Consider the following 19,042-nt stretch of genomic DNA (forward strand, 5'->3'; position numbering starts at 1 on the left):
ACGCCGGCGTTTCTGCGGAAGAGGGATCGCCGGCAGGTGCTGGCAGCGTTTTCGTGAATGCTGAGCATCCCCTCATGCCCCCAGGGGCATCCAACACCCTCAGAAGTGCCTGCTGTTTCTGCTCTAGCCTGGGCACCCGGCTCGCCGTTCGGGCTGATGTCACTCAGCGTTTCCGTGCCAAGGAAGGTGCCCATCTCTATTGCTAAACGGGCCGCTATTCCTACTACTGTTCTACTCCTCTCCGTCATTTCTGGCCAGCTGTCTTACTCGGAATGTCCCGTATCTGTAATTAACCCTCTGGAGCTTTAGGAATCTCTCTAGTCTCATGCTGGTTACAGCGATAACCGAAACAGCGACTTTTATTGTCGGAAGTGTGCCAGTCGTTTTGTTCAGCCCATTGTACATTTGCCAAATCTGGACCCTTTTCTGCCTACAATTGGGTCACAATCTCTTGGATATTTTGGGCAGATTGTTTTTAGTTTTGTTTGGTCTGTATAAGTGTTCAGGTACTTTTGCCGCTTCCCTATTTTTAAAAACTGTAATCTGTGCCAGTTACATGACTCCCCAGCTAAGCTGCAGGAAAGCCAGTCGTCTGCTGGTCTCAGTGATAACCGAAGCTCTATCTTTTACTGCCGGGGGTGTGCCGGCTTTCCTGTTCACCACATGTACGTCTGCCAAATCGAGACTCTGCATGTCTGGCTGAATAAACTTGACTGAAATGTCCTAATCAGTGCAAGAAGGATCTTCAACCCATTGAAGAAGGACAATGAACTCGATCTTCCTCGGTAGACCAAACATTTCTATGACTGTTAATATGTGCACTCTCCTAGCGTTGCTACACCACGGAGCTAAACGGACCATTTAGCCTCAACAGTGGTAGAGATTACAGTGAGGTTCTTCATTAACTTAGCTTTTAGCTTAGCTATTAGCTTACCTGTTGGTTTGCCAAGAGCAACTTGCAGTGGTTTAGATTAGTAGTACTGATATTGTTATTGGAGACATTCAGGTTAAGTACTGGGATCTGGGGTAAAACACTGATCCCCTTACTGGGGTTTTAGCTTGCAGGCTGGATATTTCACCTCTTTGTCCTTTGTTCTATGTGGGAAGCCCCTGTGAGAGGCTCACCTGAGCCGGATGTTGATTAGAGCTTTGTATCTCCCCTTATAGGCCCCACGTTGCCAAGACCGACTACTCAGGTACAGAATGGGCCGTCGCCAGAGGAGCTGGAAATGCAGAGGAGGTAAGTCGACCTTGAGTCTCCGACCTGGCCGGCGGGCACACTGTTACCGTGGTGCCGTGTCCGCCTACATTCGGGTCGTGGTCTTTTGGATATTTTGGGCAGTTTGTTTTAAGTTCTCGTTGGTCGATATAAATGTTCAGGTATATTTGGCACTAAAAACTGTAGTCTGTTACGCAATTCTCGAGCTACGCGTGCATGCAAATGAGCCTCCGGCTGCCTAAAGCACCAGGATTGGCTGGATTTTTGGTGTTTTCCCCAGCAAGAGGCCCTATTGATGTGCCTTTTTGAGCTTGTTTGTACCCAGAAGGGCTTTCGGTGGAGCTGTTCAGGGCTTGCGCTTTAACGAGTCATCGACACCGCAGATCATCTGGGCTTCTCAATCACCATGCCATCTGATGGTATGGAGCTGTCAGGCCCTTGTAGCTGCTGTCGGGGAGGAAGCAGCTGGATTTGTTTGAGGTGGCGTTCTCCCAGCTCCCGTAGTGTCCTGGCTGAAATGCTTTGAAAGCCCTACAGACAAAATTTAATTTCTGTATGTTTAGTCACTGGCTCAAACAAGACAGACTCCTTTTCTTACTCCTTAAAGAAAGTTCTGGAGATGTTTAATGAAGAGGCCAGTTTGTAAGTGGTATGATCTTGACCCACGGATGCAAAAAAAAATCGCCTTGCACACTACATCGGAACCCTCTTAAACATGACATCTCGAAGCACATGTCGTTACGTTAACTTAACTTGCTGATGTCTTGAGGCTCGTTCTTTGGCTCACTTTCATGTCTATTTTTGGCCTTGCCGGGGGGGGGGGGGGGCTCCAAGGTGATTTTGTGATTGTCACCCACTGCCCCCAACCTTGGCTGGTTGCAGAGATGTCATTTCTTCTCACATCCCTGATGCGGGAAACTTGCAGAACGGCAGATATTAGACAATCTGATACGTTTTGGCAGTGAGAGGGCGGAGGGGAGGGCACAGCGACAGAGCACCTAAAGACTGATCTGGGACCAGCTTACCTCCTATTGCCCCTGCCCACGATGACTTAACTGACACAGACAGCAGTGGATGGCAAGGACAGCAGTGCTGTGTGATGTGTAGGAACTCAGTGTTTTTCTTTTGCCCTTATTGGACGAGTTTGCAAAATTGAAGCGAATGGGGAGAATAATTTCTGTGGTCAGCTCATATGTCGACCTCTGAGTTTGAGTCAACTTTTGAATTTAATTTGTGAATTAAATTTTTACTGAAGGGGAATGCTTTAAGGGTAAAAAAAATCCCCCTGCCCCTCGCCCCCAAATAAAATTTCTGTAATGCAGGCAAGAATATAACACACAACCGACAGCTGGATCTGAGAAAGCTACGGGGGGGGGGGGGGTGTTGGTGTTATTTCATGTGATTTGTTGACCTCGTGTCTCTGTACAGTACTCCTATGTCAGAAAGATGTAAATTTACCCCATGACTTGAGGTAAACTCATATTACTATGCTGGTGCTCTTGTGCCAACTGCTGCTTGTCATGTCACCATGGGGTGCGGCTATTGGTCTCAGCGTCGTGATTTAAGGAGTCAGTTCCCCCCACCCCCGTGAGCTCGACACAAGTGACGTCTTTCTTCTGAAACTGAGGAGGGGGGAGTCAAGGTGCCCCCATCTCTGGTCAAGGTGGTTCTGTCACACTCAAGTTGTCAACCATCTGTTTTAGTTGAGGACGTAAATAGTTTAGGTTCGGTTAAGTGAGCTTGGTTCAGAGCCGCGTGATGCGTCTCCTCGGAACCACAAAATCCCAGAGGACACTGCAAAGCCAGCGGTTTTATTTTTAAGTCGCGGGCTCGCGGCTGCTTAGAGGAGCTGCTGAGATGCTGCGTCTCCAGACTGGAAATCTCCTCCCCAGATGAGCTTGAGGTTGATGCTCACACAACCATAGTAGGTATTAGAACCTGATGTTTAGTTTGACTCTCACAGAGCTTTAGTCTTTAAGTGCTCCTTATATGGCGTTTGCAGCTAACCTTTGGAGTTTGGGGGCGGGGGGGGGGGTTACAAATCCTTCAAAGAATGTGCGTTTGTGTTTTTTTTTTTCCCCCCCGTTTTCTTTTTGGGCTCCTCACACCTGTGGTAACGGCAGCCATATTTAGCCATTACCAGTCAATGAAACATGCCACATTCTTGGGGCCTGATGTCATCGCAGCCCAGGAATTTGATTCAGCAGTCAGACTCTGTGGCACATTTCTTTCTCAAAGCCTCGTTACTGTCGGGGGAAGCTCTGTGTGGCGTCATAGTACTGACCTCTAAGTGTGCATTTTTCATCCGAAGTCGGATATTTTCACGAGAATAGTGATTGAGGTTAGTTGTTGAGCGCTGGTGAGATGTCTGGGAAGCCCCGCTGCTGTTCCATATGTCTGACCTGTGTGACAGAGGCCGCCTTGCCCCTCCTTGGAAGAATCTGCAGTCTGGATGCCTTCGTTTTTTAGAACATCCTTCTGCCGCTCCCCATGAGGTCTGCCTGAGTGTCAGCGGCACGCCCCCTCCCCACCCCATCGCTCTGCATGCTCCTCGTCCTTCTCCGGCATCCCAATGAAGGCCCAGAGGTCTGGGCCACCTCTGGCTCCAGCACAGGGAAGCCTCTTGTGGCCTGAACGTGATCAGTGCTCTCCTGGGCTACAGGAATGCACTCTCCCTCGAGCTTCCACACACGATGCGCTCTCCCTCTCTCTCTCTCCCCCCCCCCCCTCTCTCTCTCTCTTCCATGCGTGGGCGCATAGCCCTGAGTCTGCTTTTGGCTGCAAACACGAGCGAGTCGGTCTGTGCTTTCGCATTTTTCAGGATCCTGATCGAAGGCTTCCTCCCTGCTCTGTCACCCCCCCCCCCCGCCCCCCTCCACAAATGATGACATCAGGATGCTCTATTTGGCACAACTTTTAGGGTTCTAGTCTGCGCACCTCACCTATTGCTCACGTACCCCGCTTAATCATGTTAGTTTGTCTGACCAATTTATGCACGTAACATTTCAATAATTTAATCTTTCCCTCTATCTCTCATTATGCCATATGCAGGATTATGTGGTGGGGGGAGGGTGTGGGTTCATCCGCTTTGCACTTTTAATTTGTTATGGAAGTTCCTAGCAGCTGGGCCAGCGATTCTAATTCCCGACCAAAATGGATACAGTGCATTAAAAGAATGAATCTTCTTCCTGATTGTCCCAAAATGTAAGAATGTGTATCTATGGATTGGCCGGAAAGCCAGGCAGCCAGTACCTGATTGGGTAACGCGCGGCAGGTGGCGTGACAGGCGTGTGTATAAATAGCCCGTATGAGACCAGTGAGACTGGTTGTCTGCCGCTGTTGCCTTGAAGCACATCTGTCAGGTTTCCAGCCCTTGTAGCTGAAACCAAGTCATTGGTGGAGACTTGCTACTAACCAGCCCCCTTCCCTTTTCCACACAGTAGCTAATCTGTCATCTGCTATTCTGTTATCTGTTCCTGGTACCAGAAATGCCTTGCAGCACTGTGTGTGTGGGGCACTAGAGTATTGCACTTTTGAAGATGCCCCTAGTGGCTGACTAGCACAATGCGTGTTAATTACAGTGTTAGCTGCAGAGGGGGTGGAAATCACACGAGGCCTGCTACTGCACCTTAGGATGTCTGTTAAGGAGGAACTGGCCTACATTTCCAGGAGGTTCAGAGTTTGTACCGATCGCACTGGTTTGGTTGGTGCCTTTGTACGCTCTCCCGCCTTGTGTCGTCAGGGGTTGGACACTACAAGTGTGTCTCCCCCCCCCAGACAACACGATGCACATCTAGATGGATGATCAGTTATTTTATATGCTTTGTTTTGGCTCTGATTGGATATAGTTTACATCAATTTATTGAAGGTCCCTACTTAGTCTCTCAGAATTTGTCCCAATTCTGCTTTCTGAAAAACCATCGTTAATTCTAGGTAACTGAATTTAAGATCTTTCCATAAAATGTTAGTGAGAGTGGTACAGTAGGTATATTATGATTTTGTTTTTGTTTTTTTGGCCAGTTTCCTTCTAAAACTGAACCAGATTGTGGGTTTTGAATCCCTAGATATATTGTAAATGATCAAGTTTTTCCTTAAACCCCTTGTTCCTTGTTCAGTTGTTTTATCTTGGGACATGATTGATAGTCTCTTGGCCATAAAACCTTTTTTCGCACTTTCGGAGAAGTTGGACTTGTGACTGTGAGAACCTAGAACCTGAATGTAGCTTAACCTGAATTGCTACATTCAAATATTCAGCAGCATAAATGGTTCATGTGGAATAATAAGTTATGTAAGGCGCTCGGCCTTAAAGCATCTGCTCAGATGACGGTGAGGAATCCATCTCCTTGCCTGTTTCGTCTGGCGTGCCGCTGCAGAGATGGATCACATCAAACGGGTCTTTTTAGGCCCAGAAAAAAGTCGAGCGTAATGGGAAGGCATTCCGGTCTAGGCCACGTGCTGCCTTTGCTCCCTTAGCAACCGTTCCCCTGGCAACGGGTGTCAGAAACCAAGATGCCAGGAAACGGAGCCACAGCCCCTGCCACATCTTTTTAAGCCCTTTCTTCTCTCTCGGCGAGGTGGGACTTGAGGAAAGTTACCTTTGGTTAGTTCTGCAGATCCCGGTCATTTTTCACATTTCAATGGTTAACCAGCAGAACACTTTTGCTGTGTTTTAGAAGACAATATTTAGTTAATCGGTTTGGGAAATCAGAACACACTTCTAAGAATTCTCAAAGGGTCATTTGCATCTTCTGACACGCAACACCGTGTCTCAGCTGCTGGTTGTATGTAGAATTTGCCATGTCACATCAGCGAGTGCGATGTGAGATTTGCATGTGTTCTTGCATGTGTTTCGGGCTCCTATTGTGGGTATAAAGGGATTCGGAGCGGCCAATCAGATGCCAGTCATGCCAAGCGGAGCCATCTGTGTCACCCTGGCAGACTCCGTGTGACATCAGTCATCTGGCATCCCCCCTTCCCTGACAGTCGCCATGTTAGCCCTGGGGGGCGGCCAGGGTGCTCTGTGAGCCCCAAGGCCAAGCCTTTCAGTGCGCTAAGCCGGGGGGAGCTCAGCATTTAAGGAGGGTGGGAGAATGTCTCCTACCTTTGTCCTTCTCCTGGCAAACTGAACGTAACCACTTCTGGTCTGGTTTGGTCCAGATTGTCATGCGGGATGGAGTGAAGGAGCATGTGACCAGCACCCCAGGGCAGTTCTAAGATTTTTTTTTTTAGGGTGGGAGGCTTAAGAGGGACCATTATACACAAAGGGACCAACCTTATTGTTTGTCGATGATAGATTTTGAATCCTTGAGTGACAGGGGAGCAGGGCCTCTGCTGGCCAATCAGCTTTAATCTGGAGCCATTCCCCCTGTAGCCCCACCCCTGCATATATCCCTTCCTGACCACTGAGCAGCAGGCTATCATGGTCTGAATGCTAATCTGAAAATCGTCACCAAGATATTTCACCACATTGGGGTGCGATCAATGTCAGGACCAAATGAATGTGATTTGAAGGAATTGCTTCCATTTTACATTGCTGGTCAGTGATGTGCTTGCCACAATGTCTCTGTGGCGCCCCCAGCTGGAGGGCCGGCTGAGATGCATGCCGTAAAGGGAATTCCTGCACTGAGGAATTTGTGGGTGTCTGATAGCTCCCTCCCCCACACTGATGTGGAAGCCATTGAGAGACGGGGCGAGGCTCAGCGGAGGCGTGGCCTGTAACCTCGACCTTACCAGTCTGAATCGAACTGATCAAATTCAGCCTGATCGACGTGGATCTAAGTAATACCTGCCGAGTTAAGGGGACTGCGGCTGCTTGATGCTTTAATCAGGCAGCAGGTGACAGACTGGTTAAGAGGCCCCTCCTATGAGGGGTTAACTGGTTAACTAAAAGGGCTAAATGGAGAAGCTGTCAAACTAGGGTGCTAATGCATTAAGTGGATTCAGGAACCTTATAGTCGACCTCTTGTTATCTCGCCAGCCGTTGACGTTCGTTGTGGTTTGTTTCAGGATTGCATTTAGATTGCATCACAGACCCTTAACCTTCTATGACCCATTATCTGCATGTATCTCAACACCGTTTCCTAAATTTACACGCCGTCGCACTAATAATATCCTGTCTCTGACGTGCTCCCGTGGTTTTTCATGGTGTTGGTGAGATCATTGACACATTGTGAAGCCCTAGTAGCTTGTCAACGCCTCACAGCATCGGCTCTCTTAGTGCTCATTCCCCTCGTTGGTCCCTTATTTGGATATTACTCGCGTAGCTGCTGGGTGCTTGAAAGCACTACGAACGGGGCATGGATCACCTGGGCGGGACGTCAGGTCACCATACCTCCAGAGCTGTAGGTGGCGTAGTGGTTTAAGGCCTAATCAATTGTTTGACTCCCAGAGTTCACATTCCTTTTTTCCTTCTATATAAGGTATTCTGTGTTCTTGATCCATTGCAGGAGCTGGGAAGGAGCAAACATATAGACTGGCTGGGGCCACCAAGGACCGGGTTGGGAAACACTGGCCTAATCTTAAGGTTGCCAGTTCTAGTCCCGGGGGGGAAGCCCTTCTGTGGTACCTTTGACCTGACTTAAAGGGGTGAGCATTTTTAGGTAAAAGGTAAACTGAAAATAAGGACAAGTTAGAAGGTATTCCAGGAAAGAGCTGTGTGTCTGACCCAGCTCTGCAAGCCTGGGAACATCCTTGGGGAACAGGGGTACTGGGGCACCCGGTTAGACGTGAATGAGGAACTGTTTGGGGAATGTGGGGCAGCCTCAGAGGCATGGGTGTGTACAAGGGGCGGGGCAGTCTTTGCAACACTGAAAAATAATTGGACCGCAGGGTGTTCCCTGCCCTGTCACTCACTGATTAGAGTGATATCATTGGCTAACGATACGGTTGGCCCCTCTGTGTTAATTAAGGACCCTCTTATCCCCCCCCTTTAAATTCTAGCTCAGACCTGTAGTGCCGGCTGAAGCTGACGTAGAATCTTCCTCGAGGACGGCTCCGCCTGCCATGCCTCCCCCTCTACGCGCTCAGCAGATGTCCTTATCTGCAGTTGTTCTACATGCCAAATTATACTGGGCTCTACTTATGAATTTTTGTCTTTATCCTATTAAAGGGAAATTTAATCTAAAAACAATACTTCAGTTATTAATCACTGATTTCCTGCTTAGCCAAAAGAAAATTACATTACTTGCATTTTCAATAGATAGTTGGTCCTTCTAGACTGCAGAATAGAGTGAAATGTGCTCTTTGGATTGTCACAGTCAAAACTAATGTGCTCTTCCAGCCAAGCAATTCTTTGTGATTAATTTGTAATCCCTATTTTCTTGGTATGAAAAGGTCTTGACTGGGAGCCATATGGGTTTGTCTGGACTGACCTGCAATGGAATGAGCCTTACTATAGGGCTGCGGTAGGATCATTAAGAATGCAAACCTGTGAGCTAAAGATTGTTGGTCCAAGACCCTGAAGGGGATGGTACCTTTTATCTGAATTGTTCCAGAAACATACCCAGCTTTGTGAATTTGGAGCTATTAGTGTCAAATGAGCAGTGAAAATGATACACAAGAGTATCGTTTACTTCAGCGTTTCCTTTCCAGTCCTCAGGGATCCCCAGGCAGTCCATGTTTTTGCTCCCCAGTTGGGAGGGAGCAAAAATGTGGACTGTCTGGGGTTCCCCAAGGGTTGGGTTGGGGGAATACTTGTTGTTTTTATAAACATGCCATCTTAACCGTAGCACCATGTGACCATCTAATGGAATTTTTGCCCTGAGGATCATTGTAACTCTACTGCAGAAACAATGTTCTTGGGAGCGTGAGGGACTCGTGTGTGTCATGCACACCTGTTTATGTATGATGGTGCCGTGAGTCACCCCCCAAGGTGGTGACAACTCCCACTTTGGGCCTGAGAAATCTGTGCCCCCCCCTCCCATCCGCGCTTTCTACACACCCTACCCAACCTTATGATGTGAGGCCGTGACCTCATGGGAAAAGGAGGAATCATCAGGGAGGGTCCAGGCCTGGGGGGTGTAAGGTTGCACTTTTCACAGCATGGTTTGTGGTTTCCTATGTGGCTTGGCACGCTGGGACTAGCTCTTGGCTGTTTTTATTGACAATAGGTAGGCGTTGGCTCGTATATCTGAGATTATATTGAGGTATCCAGTGGAAATGGTGTATGTCGCTCTGTTTTTTTTTCTCCCCCGATTTAAAAAAAAAAAAAAAAAAATGTCTAATTATCCTAATTGAATGCATCACAGCGATTCTGTTCCACAGCAGAATTCTTTGAGCACATGCCATAAATTTTTAATTGTCATAACCAACTTAAAAGCAGCCTGTGTGTTTGTCCTCGTAAGTCATTGTTGTCATTTGGTTAGTTGTGAAATTTTAATAAGTGACCTAGATTAAGGTCCCAATCAAGCCTAATTGGGTTCACGGAAAAGTAGGAAAAGTAGGGCTCTATGTCTCTGTTTTGGTTTTTGGTTACTTGTTTGGGGGATGAGGGGACGTCGCGGTAATTTGGGTGTGAGTATGTGTGCGAACCATAGCCCCTGTGATACGTCTCGATTTGTCCTCCCCTCGTTTAAAATCACAGAGAGCGTCTACCTGGGTGTGTCATTATGCTGGGCTGAAATTTAAGAAACCCCTTTGGGCTCCAAACTGGTTGAACCAGGAGGACTGAAATGTCACTTGTAATCGCTGAGCTGGGGGAACGCTCGGAACGTGGCCTGTCGTTGGGTCCCTGGGTCCCGTCGATCTGCACCTCTCCCCTGTTGTGGCCCATGGCTGTTTTTCTTGCAGCCACGCACACCTTGTTCTGTGTTAGTCTGCTCTGCACTTGTATTGGGCCCCGGAGGCTTCCAGCGCGTTCAGTTTGTCAACCTTGTCCAGCGGTGCCAGTGCTATTGGGAGGAGTTTGCTTGCTCTCGTCACGACTGTGACGCAGCAGTCTACACCGTTGGTATCCTGCTGCCCCCCGGTGGCCAATATGTGAAGTACAGGATAATTATGCCGGCCTGGCATTTTCCTGTGGTTACGGTCCGCTGCCCTATGGCAGGCGACTGCTGCTGTTCCCTGCCGTTTCCCTGACCTTGCTGACTCTTTGGCGGTAATGGTGTAAACACGCCACTGTGCATTCTTACCTTTCAGTAATGATTGGTTTTGGGCAACGTAGGACGTTGGCACCTTCAACAGCAGCGGGTTTTCAATTGGGTTTCATTGGCGAAATCAGGCTGATTTGGCACTGTCAGTCATATGGCTTGTAACGCTGATACTGTGGAGCCTCTCAATGGTGACACAAATCAGAGCCTCATTGTTGAGGGTCTCCTAGCACGATTTAGGATGACGTCAATAATGGTGTTAATATGGGGGGGTCTGTGTTCGTTTAATGACCAGCCCACAATTATTGCGTTACAGACAGCTGCAGGAGCTGCAGCGGCAGAAGGAGGTGGAACGGGAGCGACTGGAGCGCGAGATGCTGGAGCGGGAACGACTGGAGCGGGATCGCTTTGAGAGGGAGCGCCTGGAACGGGAGCGGCTTGAGAGGGAGCGCCTGGAACGGGAGCGGCTGGAGAGGGAGCGCCTGGAACGGGAGCGGCTGGAGAGGGAGCGCCTGGAGCGAGAGATCGCTGAGCGGGAGCGCCTGGAACGGGAACGCCTAGAGCAGGAACAGCTGGAGCGGGAGCAGTTGGAGCGGGAGCTGTTGGAGCGAGAGAGGGTGGAGAGGGAGAAGCTGGAGCGTGAGCAGCCGGATCAGCTTGACCGGGAGCAGATGGACTGGGAGAGGGGGAGGCGCATGTCGAATGCTGGTGAGCCATCCTCATCTTCACCACCTCGTCTCCATGTGCTGATTGGGGATTGGGGTGTGGTCGGAGGGGAGGGGCCGGGAGAAGTACAATGAGATTCTCCCCCTGTAAAATTTAGCTAGTTATCATAGGGGGTGCTGAGGATCTGAAGCTAATGTACCCCCACTTTCCCCTTCACTGACTTCAGACTGGGCTCCTTTTGATTCCAGCCCATCTGTTGACAGGTTGGAACCAGTTCTTGGCCAGCTGGAGTAGAGAGGTGGGATTGTTTGGGGGTTGGTGGGGGGTTGGTTGTGGTGACACTCTGGGCAAGCCAATGAGCCCCCCCCCCCCCTTCACACAGCCTGCTGTGAACTGTCTGACTGGTAGGGGGGTGGGTTTGTTAGTCGACTGGTGGGCGGGGACGACTGGTCCAGGATGATGGCGCTAGCTGGAAGATTAGGCTCCAGACTTGGTGCCCTCTGGTGGCTGCTCCACCTTCTCTGGCCTGATTAGAAGCCGAAGGCGCAGTGATGGGCTAAGTCTCTTTTTTCTTGGTGCCGTGGGTGGGTGAAGACGACGTGAGTTTGATAGTGGCACAGTCTGTGCTTTGAGGTGAGGGGGCTTTTCATCTTCAGCTCAGACCGGAAGCGGTAAGTGGACTTCAGGTGCGTTTTGAGGTCAGCTAGCTATCACAATTCTCCAGCTGGCAAAGGGCCAGACTGCCATGGTGAGTCTAGAATTATCTGTAGAGGTCTGCTTTGACATTACATCTGTTCATTTGTGCATGACATTTAAGTTTCTTTATTAAGTCTTCAAGCAAGTGGCACTTAGTTTCTTGATGGTGCATATTGTTTAATAGCTTGAAGCTTGATAGTAACGAGGAGAGCTTGGTGACCTTCTCGCAGCAGGGAGGGTAGGTTTAAAGGGCACCATAGGGTGTGTCGCTCTTTCGACGGACCTGTAGTGTCCCCCGGATCTGCAGAGGGGAGGGGCGTCAACACTTCACATATGGCAAGATGACCAGATAGAAGTCAGATGGTGGCAAATCCTCTGTTGGTGCCAAGTGGGACAAAGAAGAGGGGTGTTATTGGTTTGCCCGCCATTCATTGCCAGATTTTCGTTTTTAGCATGTTACTTAGTGATTTTTATCAGACCAAGTGATCTGGGGGTAAACGTGACTCTTGAAAGTTATGGGGACTGCCTTTTTGAGAAAGGTCAGGTAATTAGCTCTTAAAGGAACACTTGGATAGACTTTGGAAGAAGCGGAACTCCAAAATCCAGATTGCACGAACATCAAGGTCTGGACTCCAGTGTGTATGACACATCAACGGATGGCAAAACGAGGTTTTGAGGGGCCATAATTTATACAGAGGGACCACCTTAATCATTAGCCAATGATGTGTTTTGAATCTTTGAGTGACAGGGGAGGGAGCTCTCTGGGGTCCAATCACCTTTCAGCTGAGGTCAGTGCCTTTGTGACCCCACCCCTGTGTACACTCATGGAAATAAGAGAAACCCGAGTGTTCAGATAATCAGATGATTCATCCAGGTAGGTTCATTAGTAGAGAGGTGGGAATGCTACAGGGAAGTTTATTCCTCTAGATTAAAGCTGGTTCAATGGGTTGTTTGAATGATTCATTTAAATTGTTTTTTTTAAAGCATCCAATCTCTCCCCAATTACTGGTCTGGTGTAATTTCACAATGCAGTGGCCTAAAAATATGGTGAATTGCAGTTGGGAAAGTCCTGCTGCAGGGGCTGAATGGTAAATGTTGCTGTTTGCTTCTTCTGGATGGTGTTTAGTCATGAGATGGACTTGGTCTGTGTTTAATAATTGGGATTTGGTCTCCGGTCCTGAGCATAGAGATGGACCCAAACTCCAAAACATCTTCAAAATTAAGACTGACACCATTCCAGCAATCGACTAACTTGTTCGCCAGCTTGGAGCCAAAGTAGCCAGTTTGACGTGCTGACTTCAGAGTCATTCCCTTATTAGTTACAGTCCGCAGGCCTGGTTCTTCTATGTCCAGGAGCCTTTGAGAAAGGTTCTGATCATAATGATGCGGACTTGACCACCTCTGGGCAGTCAGCCTAGGTAGGACCATCTTATACTGCATAGCTGGCTCTCTACCTCCTAACCTGTACGTAGAACCTCTTAGGGTTTGGCTCACCAGCTAACACTTATACTAATTGTACCTTCTCTTTTTAAGAAAGTACCAAGATCTTCTGCTGGTTTTCCTGCTTCAATCGCTCCCTTTTCTCTTTCTCTCTCTTGCCTTTTCTGTTGCTGCTTTTCTCCTTGTGTCCTGTGGTCTGCCGTGTCCAGCGTTTGAAAGCACCCTCTATACCCCCTCGCCCACGGACTGCCCGCTGGCCGGCTCCTCCCCCATTTCCCCCTCCAGTTTCCTGCCCCCGACGTCATCCCCCTCCTCGGCGGCCCCGCCGACCCCGCCCCTCCGCAACTCCGCCTCCCGCTTCGCCACCTCCCTGGGCTCCGCCTTCCACCCGGTGCTGCCCCACTATGCCACCGTGCCCCGGCCCTTAAATAAGCACCCGCCTGCTCAAGCGCCGGCCCCGCCCCCACCTCCTCCGGCCCCACCCTCTAAGTCGGCAGTCTGGTCGGCGTCTAACTTCAGTCCGCTGCCTCCGTCGCCGCCGGTGATGATCAGCAGCCCACCGGGGAAGGCAACTGGTCCTCGTCCCGTCATCGCCATTCCTGCCCCCAGCCCGCTGTCCCAGAAACCCCCCTCTCCTTCAGCTGTCGCCCCCAATGGTACTTCAGACTCCCCCCGAGTTTTGTCCCCAGCTTCTGGCCCTCCCCCCCTGCCCCCCCCTCCCCCGCCGTTGCCTGCCTCGTTGTACTCGTCCTGCCAGGCGTCTCCTATGTCCCCCGTGTCCCCCCCCTTGTCCCAGCCTGCTGTTCTCCCCTCTCCTTCCACAGCTTCCCCTGCCTCTGCTGAACACTCTCTAAACTCTCTGCTGGGGGAGTCCAGCTCCTGTGTCCCGGAGCCCGAGGCGTCTCAGCCCGCCGACCCCCCCGCCCAGCCGGGTAAGGCCTCTCCTCTCTCTCTCCTCCTCTCTATCACTCTCTCTCTTTCGCTCGCTCGCTCCTCTGCTAACCCACTAATTGGAGCCGGGCGCGCAGCTTGAAGACGCCCCGGCTTTGGCATGAGCGTGCAGCGGCGCTTGTGTTGGGCTACGTGACGTGCTAACGTTACCCACTCACGGCTGCAGAGCCGTGTCCTCCTCTCATGTCTCTCGTGTTGAGTGTCTGTCCATTCGCTGCCGTACGCTGTGGCCTGTCCCCCGTTAAATGGTTGGGTCTAGCTGTTTATCAGTGGAACCCTGCACCTTGGAAGTGCTGGAGATGTGGCATCAAAGTGTACGTCCCTCTCATGTGTTTATTTTTTATTTTTTTAACGTGTGACCTTTTCCTGCAATTCACCATTTGAATCATCTTGCCCTGTCTTTCCTAAACATCCACCTGGTGTTTGTGTGTGCCCACATGCGTGTGCTAGAACTGAGGCTACCTACCTCATGGAACCAATACCTTACCTACTAGCACGTGTGCACTAAGGCTGCTGGCCGTTGTTGGCACTCTAAGGTGAGGCCGTCACCGTCGTGTATCGAGATCCGCCGTTAAGCTTCTCTTGAACTGACCTGCTTCTTGCTGACAGCTTGGGAATTGAATCATCATGCTTGACTTTTCCGCAGGGGGCCAGCCAACCCAGTCCTAGGTAGTAGCAGAATTTATTTCCTATGTGTGTGGATGGATTTAATGGTCACATTTTCTTATATAAGCATGCACAGACATGCAGGGGCTAGGCCTGTCATTCCTACCCACTATGTGCTGCTTGATATGAAGCTAGGGGTCTCATTTAACAGCGTGCGTAGAACAATTCTTAAATGTGTGTATGAATTGCCAGTATGCGCAGGCAAATTGATATTTATCCCTAGTGCGTATGCGCAGCCGTAATGAAGTGAATGTTGATAAATGTGACACATTAAAGCTGTGACTGCGCGTACATGGCAAGAGTAAACAAACATCCTCCATGAACCAGATATGGGCATATAACGTACACACACACGCAAACACACGCACGCACACACATGCACGCGCACACACACATGCACATACATATTGTGTGTGTGTGTGTGTGTGTATATATGCACATTACTATATGCCTTTGTTATTTTGTAACTGCTATTCAGAAAAAGTTTCAAAAATGTGAAGGAGGGGAAGGGAACTTCTGTGAGAATGAGGTGGAAGTTTTGCTGGACATAATAGGAAAAAAAAAAAAGGTACCGCATGGGAACGTTACCAGTGGCCTGTCAAAGAAGGAGAAGGACCTAGACTGGGGAGGGGTGACACATGCAGGTAATGTCGTGTCACCTGTAGTGAGAACAACGGGCAGAAGTGGCATGGCCACCAAAAAGCGGATCGCAGCCCACGGACCGGGGGGGGGGGGGGTGTGGCCCAAGCTCACTCACGTGAGTGTCACCTCTTCAGGGTAAAATAGCTGCCAGTGTAGACGTAAGATCAGGACAGTAACCATTCCGGATAGTGACACTGACAGTGCTGCTCCATCAGGCATGGATGAGGCCAGGATTTCAGAAATAGGTAAGAGAGATGTATGGTTGTGTTTATTTTGCTGCAGCTAGTCATGCTTGTCATACAGGTTTGAATGATTGAATGCTGCAGAAAATGAATTGCGGCAGACGCATTAGTTGTCTTGTAAAGTATATATTTAGTGACGGTGATGATATTTCTTTGGGCATGGACCTTATTTGATTCCTTGTCATTAGCATGACCTGCCTGCACATACTTTGTGTGAACATAGCTAGATCATTCTGTTTGTCTGTCAGGGTTGATTATTAAGCGGGAATCTGTGTGTATCCTGTGTGTCGATTGGTTTGCTTCAGTTACTCTTCGCTACTTGGAGAGATCATAAGGCATGATCCCATATAGGCAAAGTGCCCTTTTTAAATTTAGGGATAGTTTTTGCATTGTTGGAAGTTTCTCATAAGAGGCGCCATTTTCAGCCTGCAATGCTGATCACTAGACCGGCCCCCAGACTGTCAGCTGTGACCGATTATGCCTCCCTCGTTTAATCAGGCTCACTGGGGGGTGCGAAGTTTGGTCCTGTGTGCTTCGCTCCTGCGCTGAGAGGCGCTTTATTAAACATGATAAGGGGGTAAGCTTGCATTTTCATTTTCACTGGACTGATTTGATTTAGCCCCCCCCCCCCCCCCCCCCAAACTGAAGCGACTAAAGATTCTCAGTTTATCTTTTTATCTACAGTTGCTGTGAAAACATAAATGATGCCCTTCTAGATTCCATCCATTGTTTTCATCTGTCCTTGTGGTTTGTGATCTATTCATACCTGTTGAAATTGCACAATGAGTGCAGCACTTCCTCTTCACTAAATCGAGTTTTGCTACAGACATATTTCTGACGTTTGGCTTTAAAATTCTGTCGGACCGCTCAGGTAGCCCTTCTAATTTACTGATACTGACAGTTTGCTCTTCTCCTTTTTCTTGTTCCCCCCCACAGATGCAGCACTGGGGCTTCCTACTCCCCCTCCCCCACCTCCGCTCCCCCCCGGCTCCACTGTGACCCCTCCTGCCGGGCCCCCTCCTCCTCCCGGTCCTCCTCCGCCTCCCCCGCTGCCTCCCAGTCTGACCCCTACGGGCCCCCCTCCACCTCCAGGGCCGCCACCACCTCCTCCAGGACAGGCGCTTCCCCCCACTCCGCCCCCGCCTCCAGCCCCCCCTCTGCCCTCGGGACTCTTTTCCCCAACCACCACCCCAGATGAGAACCGGCCCCTCGCTGGCTTGGCAGCGGCCCTTGCTGGAGCCAAGCTGCGGAAGGTGCCTAGGGTGAGGAGTCAACTGATGCATTTAAATCTGGCCAGTAGGGGGCATAGCGGTTAAACAATTTAACAAATTCATTCTCTGAACAGTAGTATCAAGAAGGGCCAGACTATTGTATTATTGGCAGTTCAAAGTCTATAGTGTAACATGAGGTAATTCATGGAGGGGATAACCTTTGATTTCGGCAAATCCTGTAACTGTTTAGAATAATTCAATCCCTCAGATGTATGATCCTTCAGCGTATGATTCAATGTTCTGCCACAGGAGGTATTAATGACATTAGAAATACACTTGGGATGACCCAACTGCCCATAAAATGGATTTAGTTTGCGGCCTTCAGTGAGAGAGGGATGCAGTTTGACGCGATTCTGACCCTGCAGGCTGATGATGCACCGAGTGCTGCGGCCGGGGGGCCCAAGGCCGATGCGTCTCGCGGAAATGGACCCCTCCCTGTCACTGGTGGGGGTCTCATGGAGGAAATGAGTGCACTGCTGGCCAGGAGGTAACGCTGTAAAATGCTGGAATATGTGACCTTAACTCTCTTCTTTGTAGAAAGTGCTTTTTTTCCCCCTATTTAAATGTTACCCCTCTTAATATAAAATCACCATTTCTGCTGTGGGAAAGTTGTAAAGTCACGGCCTGATTTCTGTGTATAAACGTGCCTTTTGGTCCGTGTTCCTCGTGGGTCCTTGAGCTGACGAGGTGTTCTCTGTGTGCCCGAGCAGGCGGAGAATTGCGGAGAAGGGCTCGTCCCCGGAGCCAGAGCAGCGGGACAAAGCCGTAAGTGTGTGTGTGTGTGTGTGGGATGGGGGGGTCGTACCTCAGCAGCGTGATGCCAATCACGCATCTCCTGCTATGAAAAGTGCAGTCTACGTTTAACCAGCAGCCATGACCAGTACCACCAGTAACCATGTCGCCATGTTCTCCTCCTTCATAGGATGAGTCGGAGTCCTCCACTCCAAAAGTCTCTGCATGTAGCACACCAGGTGGGGGCTGCTGCTTTCATTTGTTGTTCTATTTGCTATTTACTGTGGGGGGGGGCAGCTTTGCGATGTAATGTTTATTTTTTTCCCCCCTGTATTCATGTCACCCCCAATCATGCCCTTGTCCTTGGTATTGTGCTTCCTCGATCGCATTCTCATTGGCGGCACCTTGCTAATAATGGTTTTCGCTTTGTCCCCTTTATCTGATCGACTGGGTCCTGCCTTTCAGATATGCCCCGGAAGCCGTGGGAACGGACAAACACTATGAATGGTAGCAAATCGCCGGTCATTGGCAGGTAATTCGGTTTTCTGCTGACGAGAACCTCGCTTCTGTTTAAAGCTGCTGAGCTCATCCTGCCCATCAGTGTCTTAAGGCAGTCTCTGCCAATTTGGTCCTCGGGGACCTGCAGGTGAGAGAGAGCAAAAATGTGGACCGTCTGGCAGGGAGGGAGCAAAAACGCGTCTGTGGTTCCCCGAGGACCGGGTTGGGAAGCGCTGCCTTAGGGTAATGGTCAAGTCCCTTGTTTTGCTATCGGGGCTTAGAGTTGCACTCCTGAGAACATGGATGGCTGGTAGTAATAGACCTGGGTGGGGGGGTGGCGGGGGGGGTTGGCGTCTTGTGCTTGCCCATGGCCCTGCCCGTCCGTCTTCCTTGGTGACTCAGGCTTGTTTTTGTTGTTCCATTCAGAAGTGTCAGATCAGCAGCTGCAAAGCCAAGAAACAATCTGGTTAAAACATGCAAAACACTGTAAATGTCAAAGTGCTTTACATAATTACATTAGTCTGATTCACAAGATGGGAGGCAGCCAATTTGCTTATAGTTCATTGTGTTGCATTTATTTGCTGTTTATAAAACCGCTAACATTTTTTTTTTGGGGGGGTGGGGGGGGGTTCCTTGAAAAATTGTGACTTCAGGTCCAAAAAGAGAGAAAAAAAGAGCAGGAAATTAACAAAAAGCTGTATGTAAGATGCTCATGCCTGAGGATTGGACTTAGCTGTCCTAGATGTGCAGTAGGAATAAGAGCAGGAGATGAACAGGGGGGCGGGGCCAGGACGCCTCGCTGCTCCGGGGGCGGGGCCTCGTTGCTCCGGGGGCGGGGCCAGGACGCCTCGCTGCTCCGGGGGCGGGGCCTCGCTGCTCCTGGGGTGGGGCCTCGTTGCTCCGGGGGCGGGGCCAGGACACCTCGCTGCTCCG

General features: G+C 49.9%; 1 protein-coding gene across 11 annotated transcripts in view; it reads left to right on the top strand.

Moving 5' to 3' along the window:
- enah (ENAH actin regulator) overlaps positions 1 to 19,042 on the top strand; it is a 79,472-nt gene that overhangs the window by 53,684 nt on the left and 6,746 nt on the right. For 6 of the 11 annotated variants that reach the window (XM_072703152.1, XM_072703151.1, XM_072703153.1 and 3 more), the window contains 9 exons: positions 1,168 to 1,240; positions 10,622 to 11,013; positions 13,317 to 13,763; positions 13,932 to 14,039; positions 16,545 to 16,870; positions 17,245 to 17,366; positions 17,590 to 17,644; positions 17,802 to 17,850; positions 18,077 to 18,143. In XM_072703152.1, the coding sequence (XP_072559253.1) occupies positions 1,168 to 1,240; positions 10,622 to 11,013; positions 13,317 to 13,763; positions 13,932 to 14,039; positions 16,545 to 16,870; positions 17,245 to 17,366; positions 17,590 to 17,644; positions 17,802 to 17,850; positions 18,077 to 18,143 (1,639 nt within the window). Of the gene's footprint in view, positions 1 to 1,167; positions 1,241 to 10,621; positions 11,014 to 13,316; positions 14,040 to 16,544; positions 16,871 to 17,244; positions 17,367 to 17,589; positions 17,645 to 17,801; positions 17,851 to 18,076; positions 18,144 to 19,042 lie in introns of all 11 variants that reach the window. The other 5 variants (XM_072703155.1, XM_072703159.1, XM_072703157.1 and 2 more) reach the window with 3 other exon arrangements.

Source organism: Paramormyrops kingsleyae, chromosome 19 (genome assembly GCF_048594095.1).
Source record: "Paramormyrops kingsleyae isolate MSU_618 chromosome 19, PKINGS_0.4, whole genome shotgun sequence".
NCBI classification, from domain to species: domain Eukaryota; kingdom Metazoa; phylum Chordata; class Actinopteri; order Osteoglossiformes; family Mormyridae; genus Paramormyrops; species Paramormyrops kingsleyae.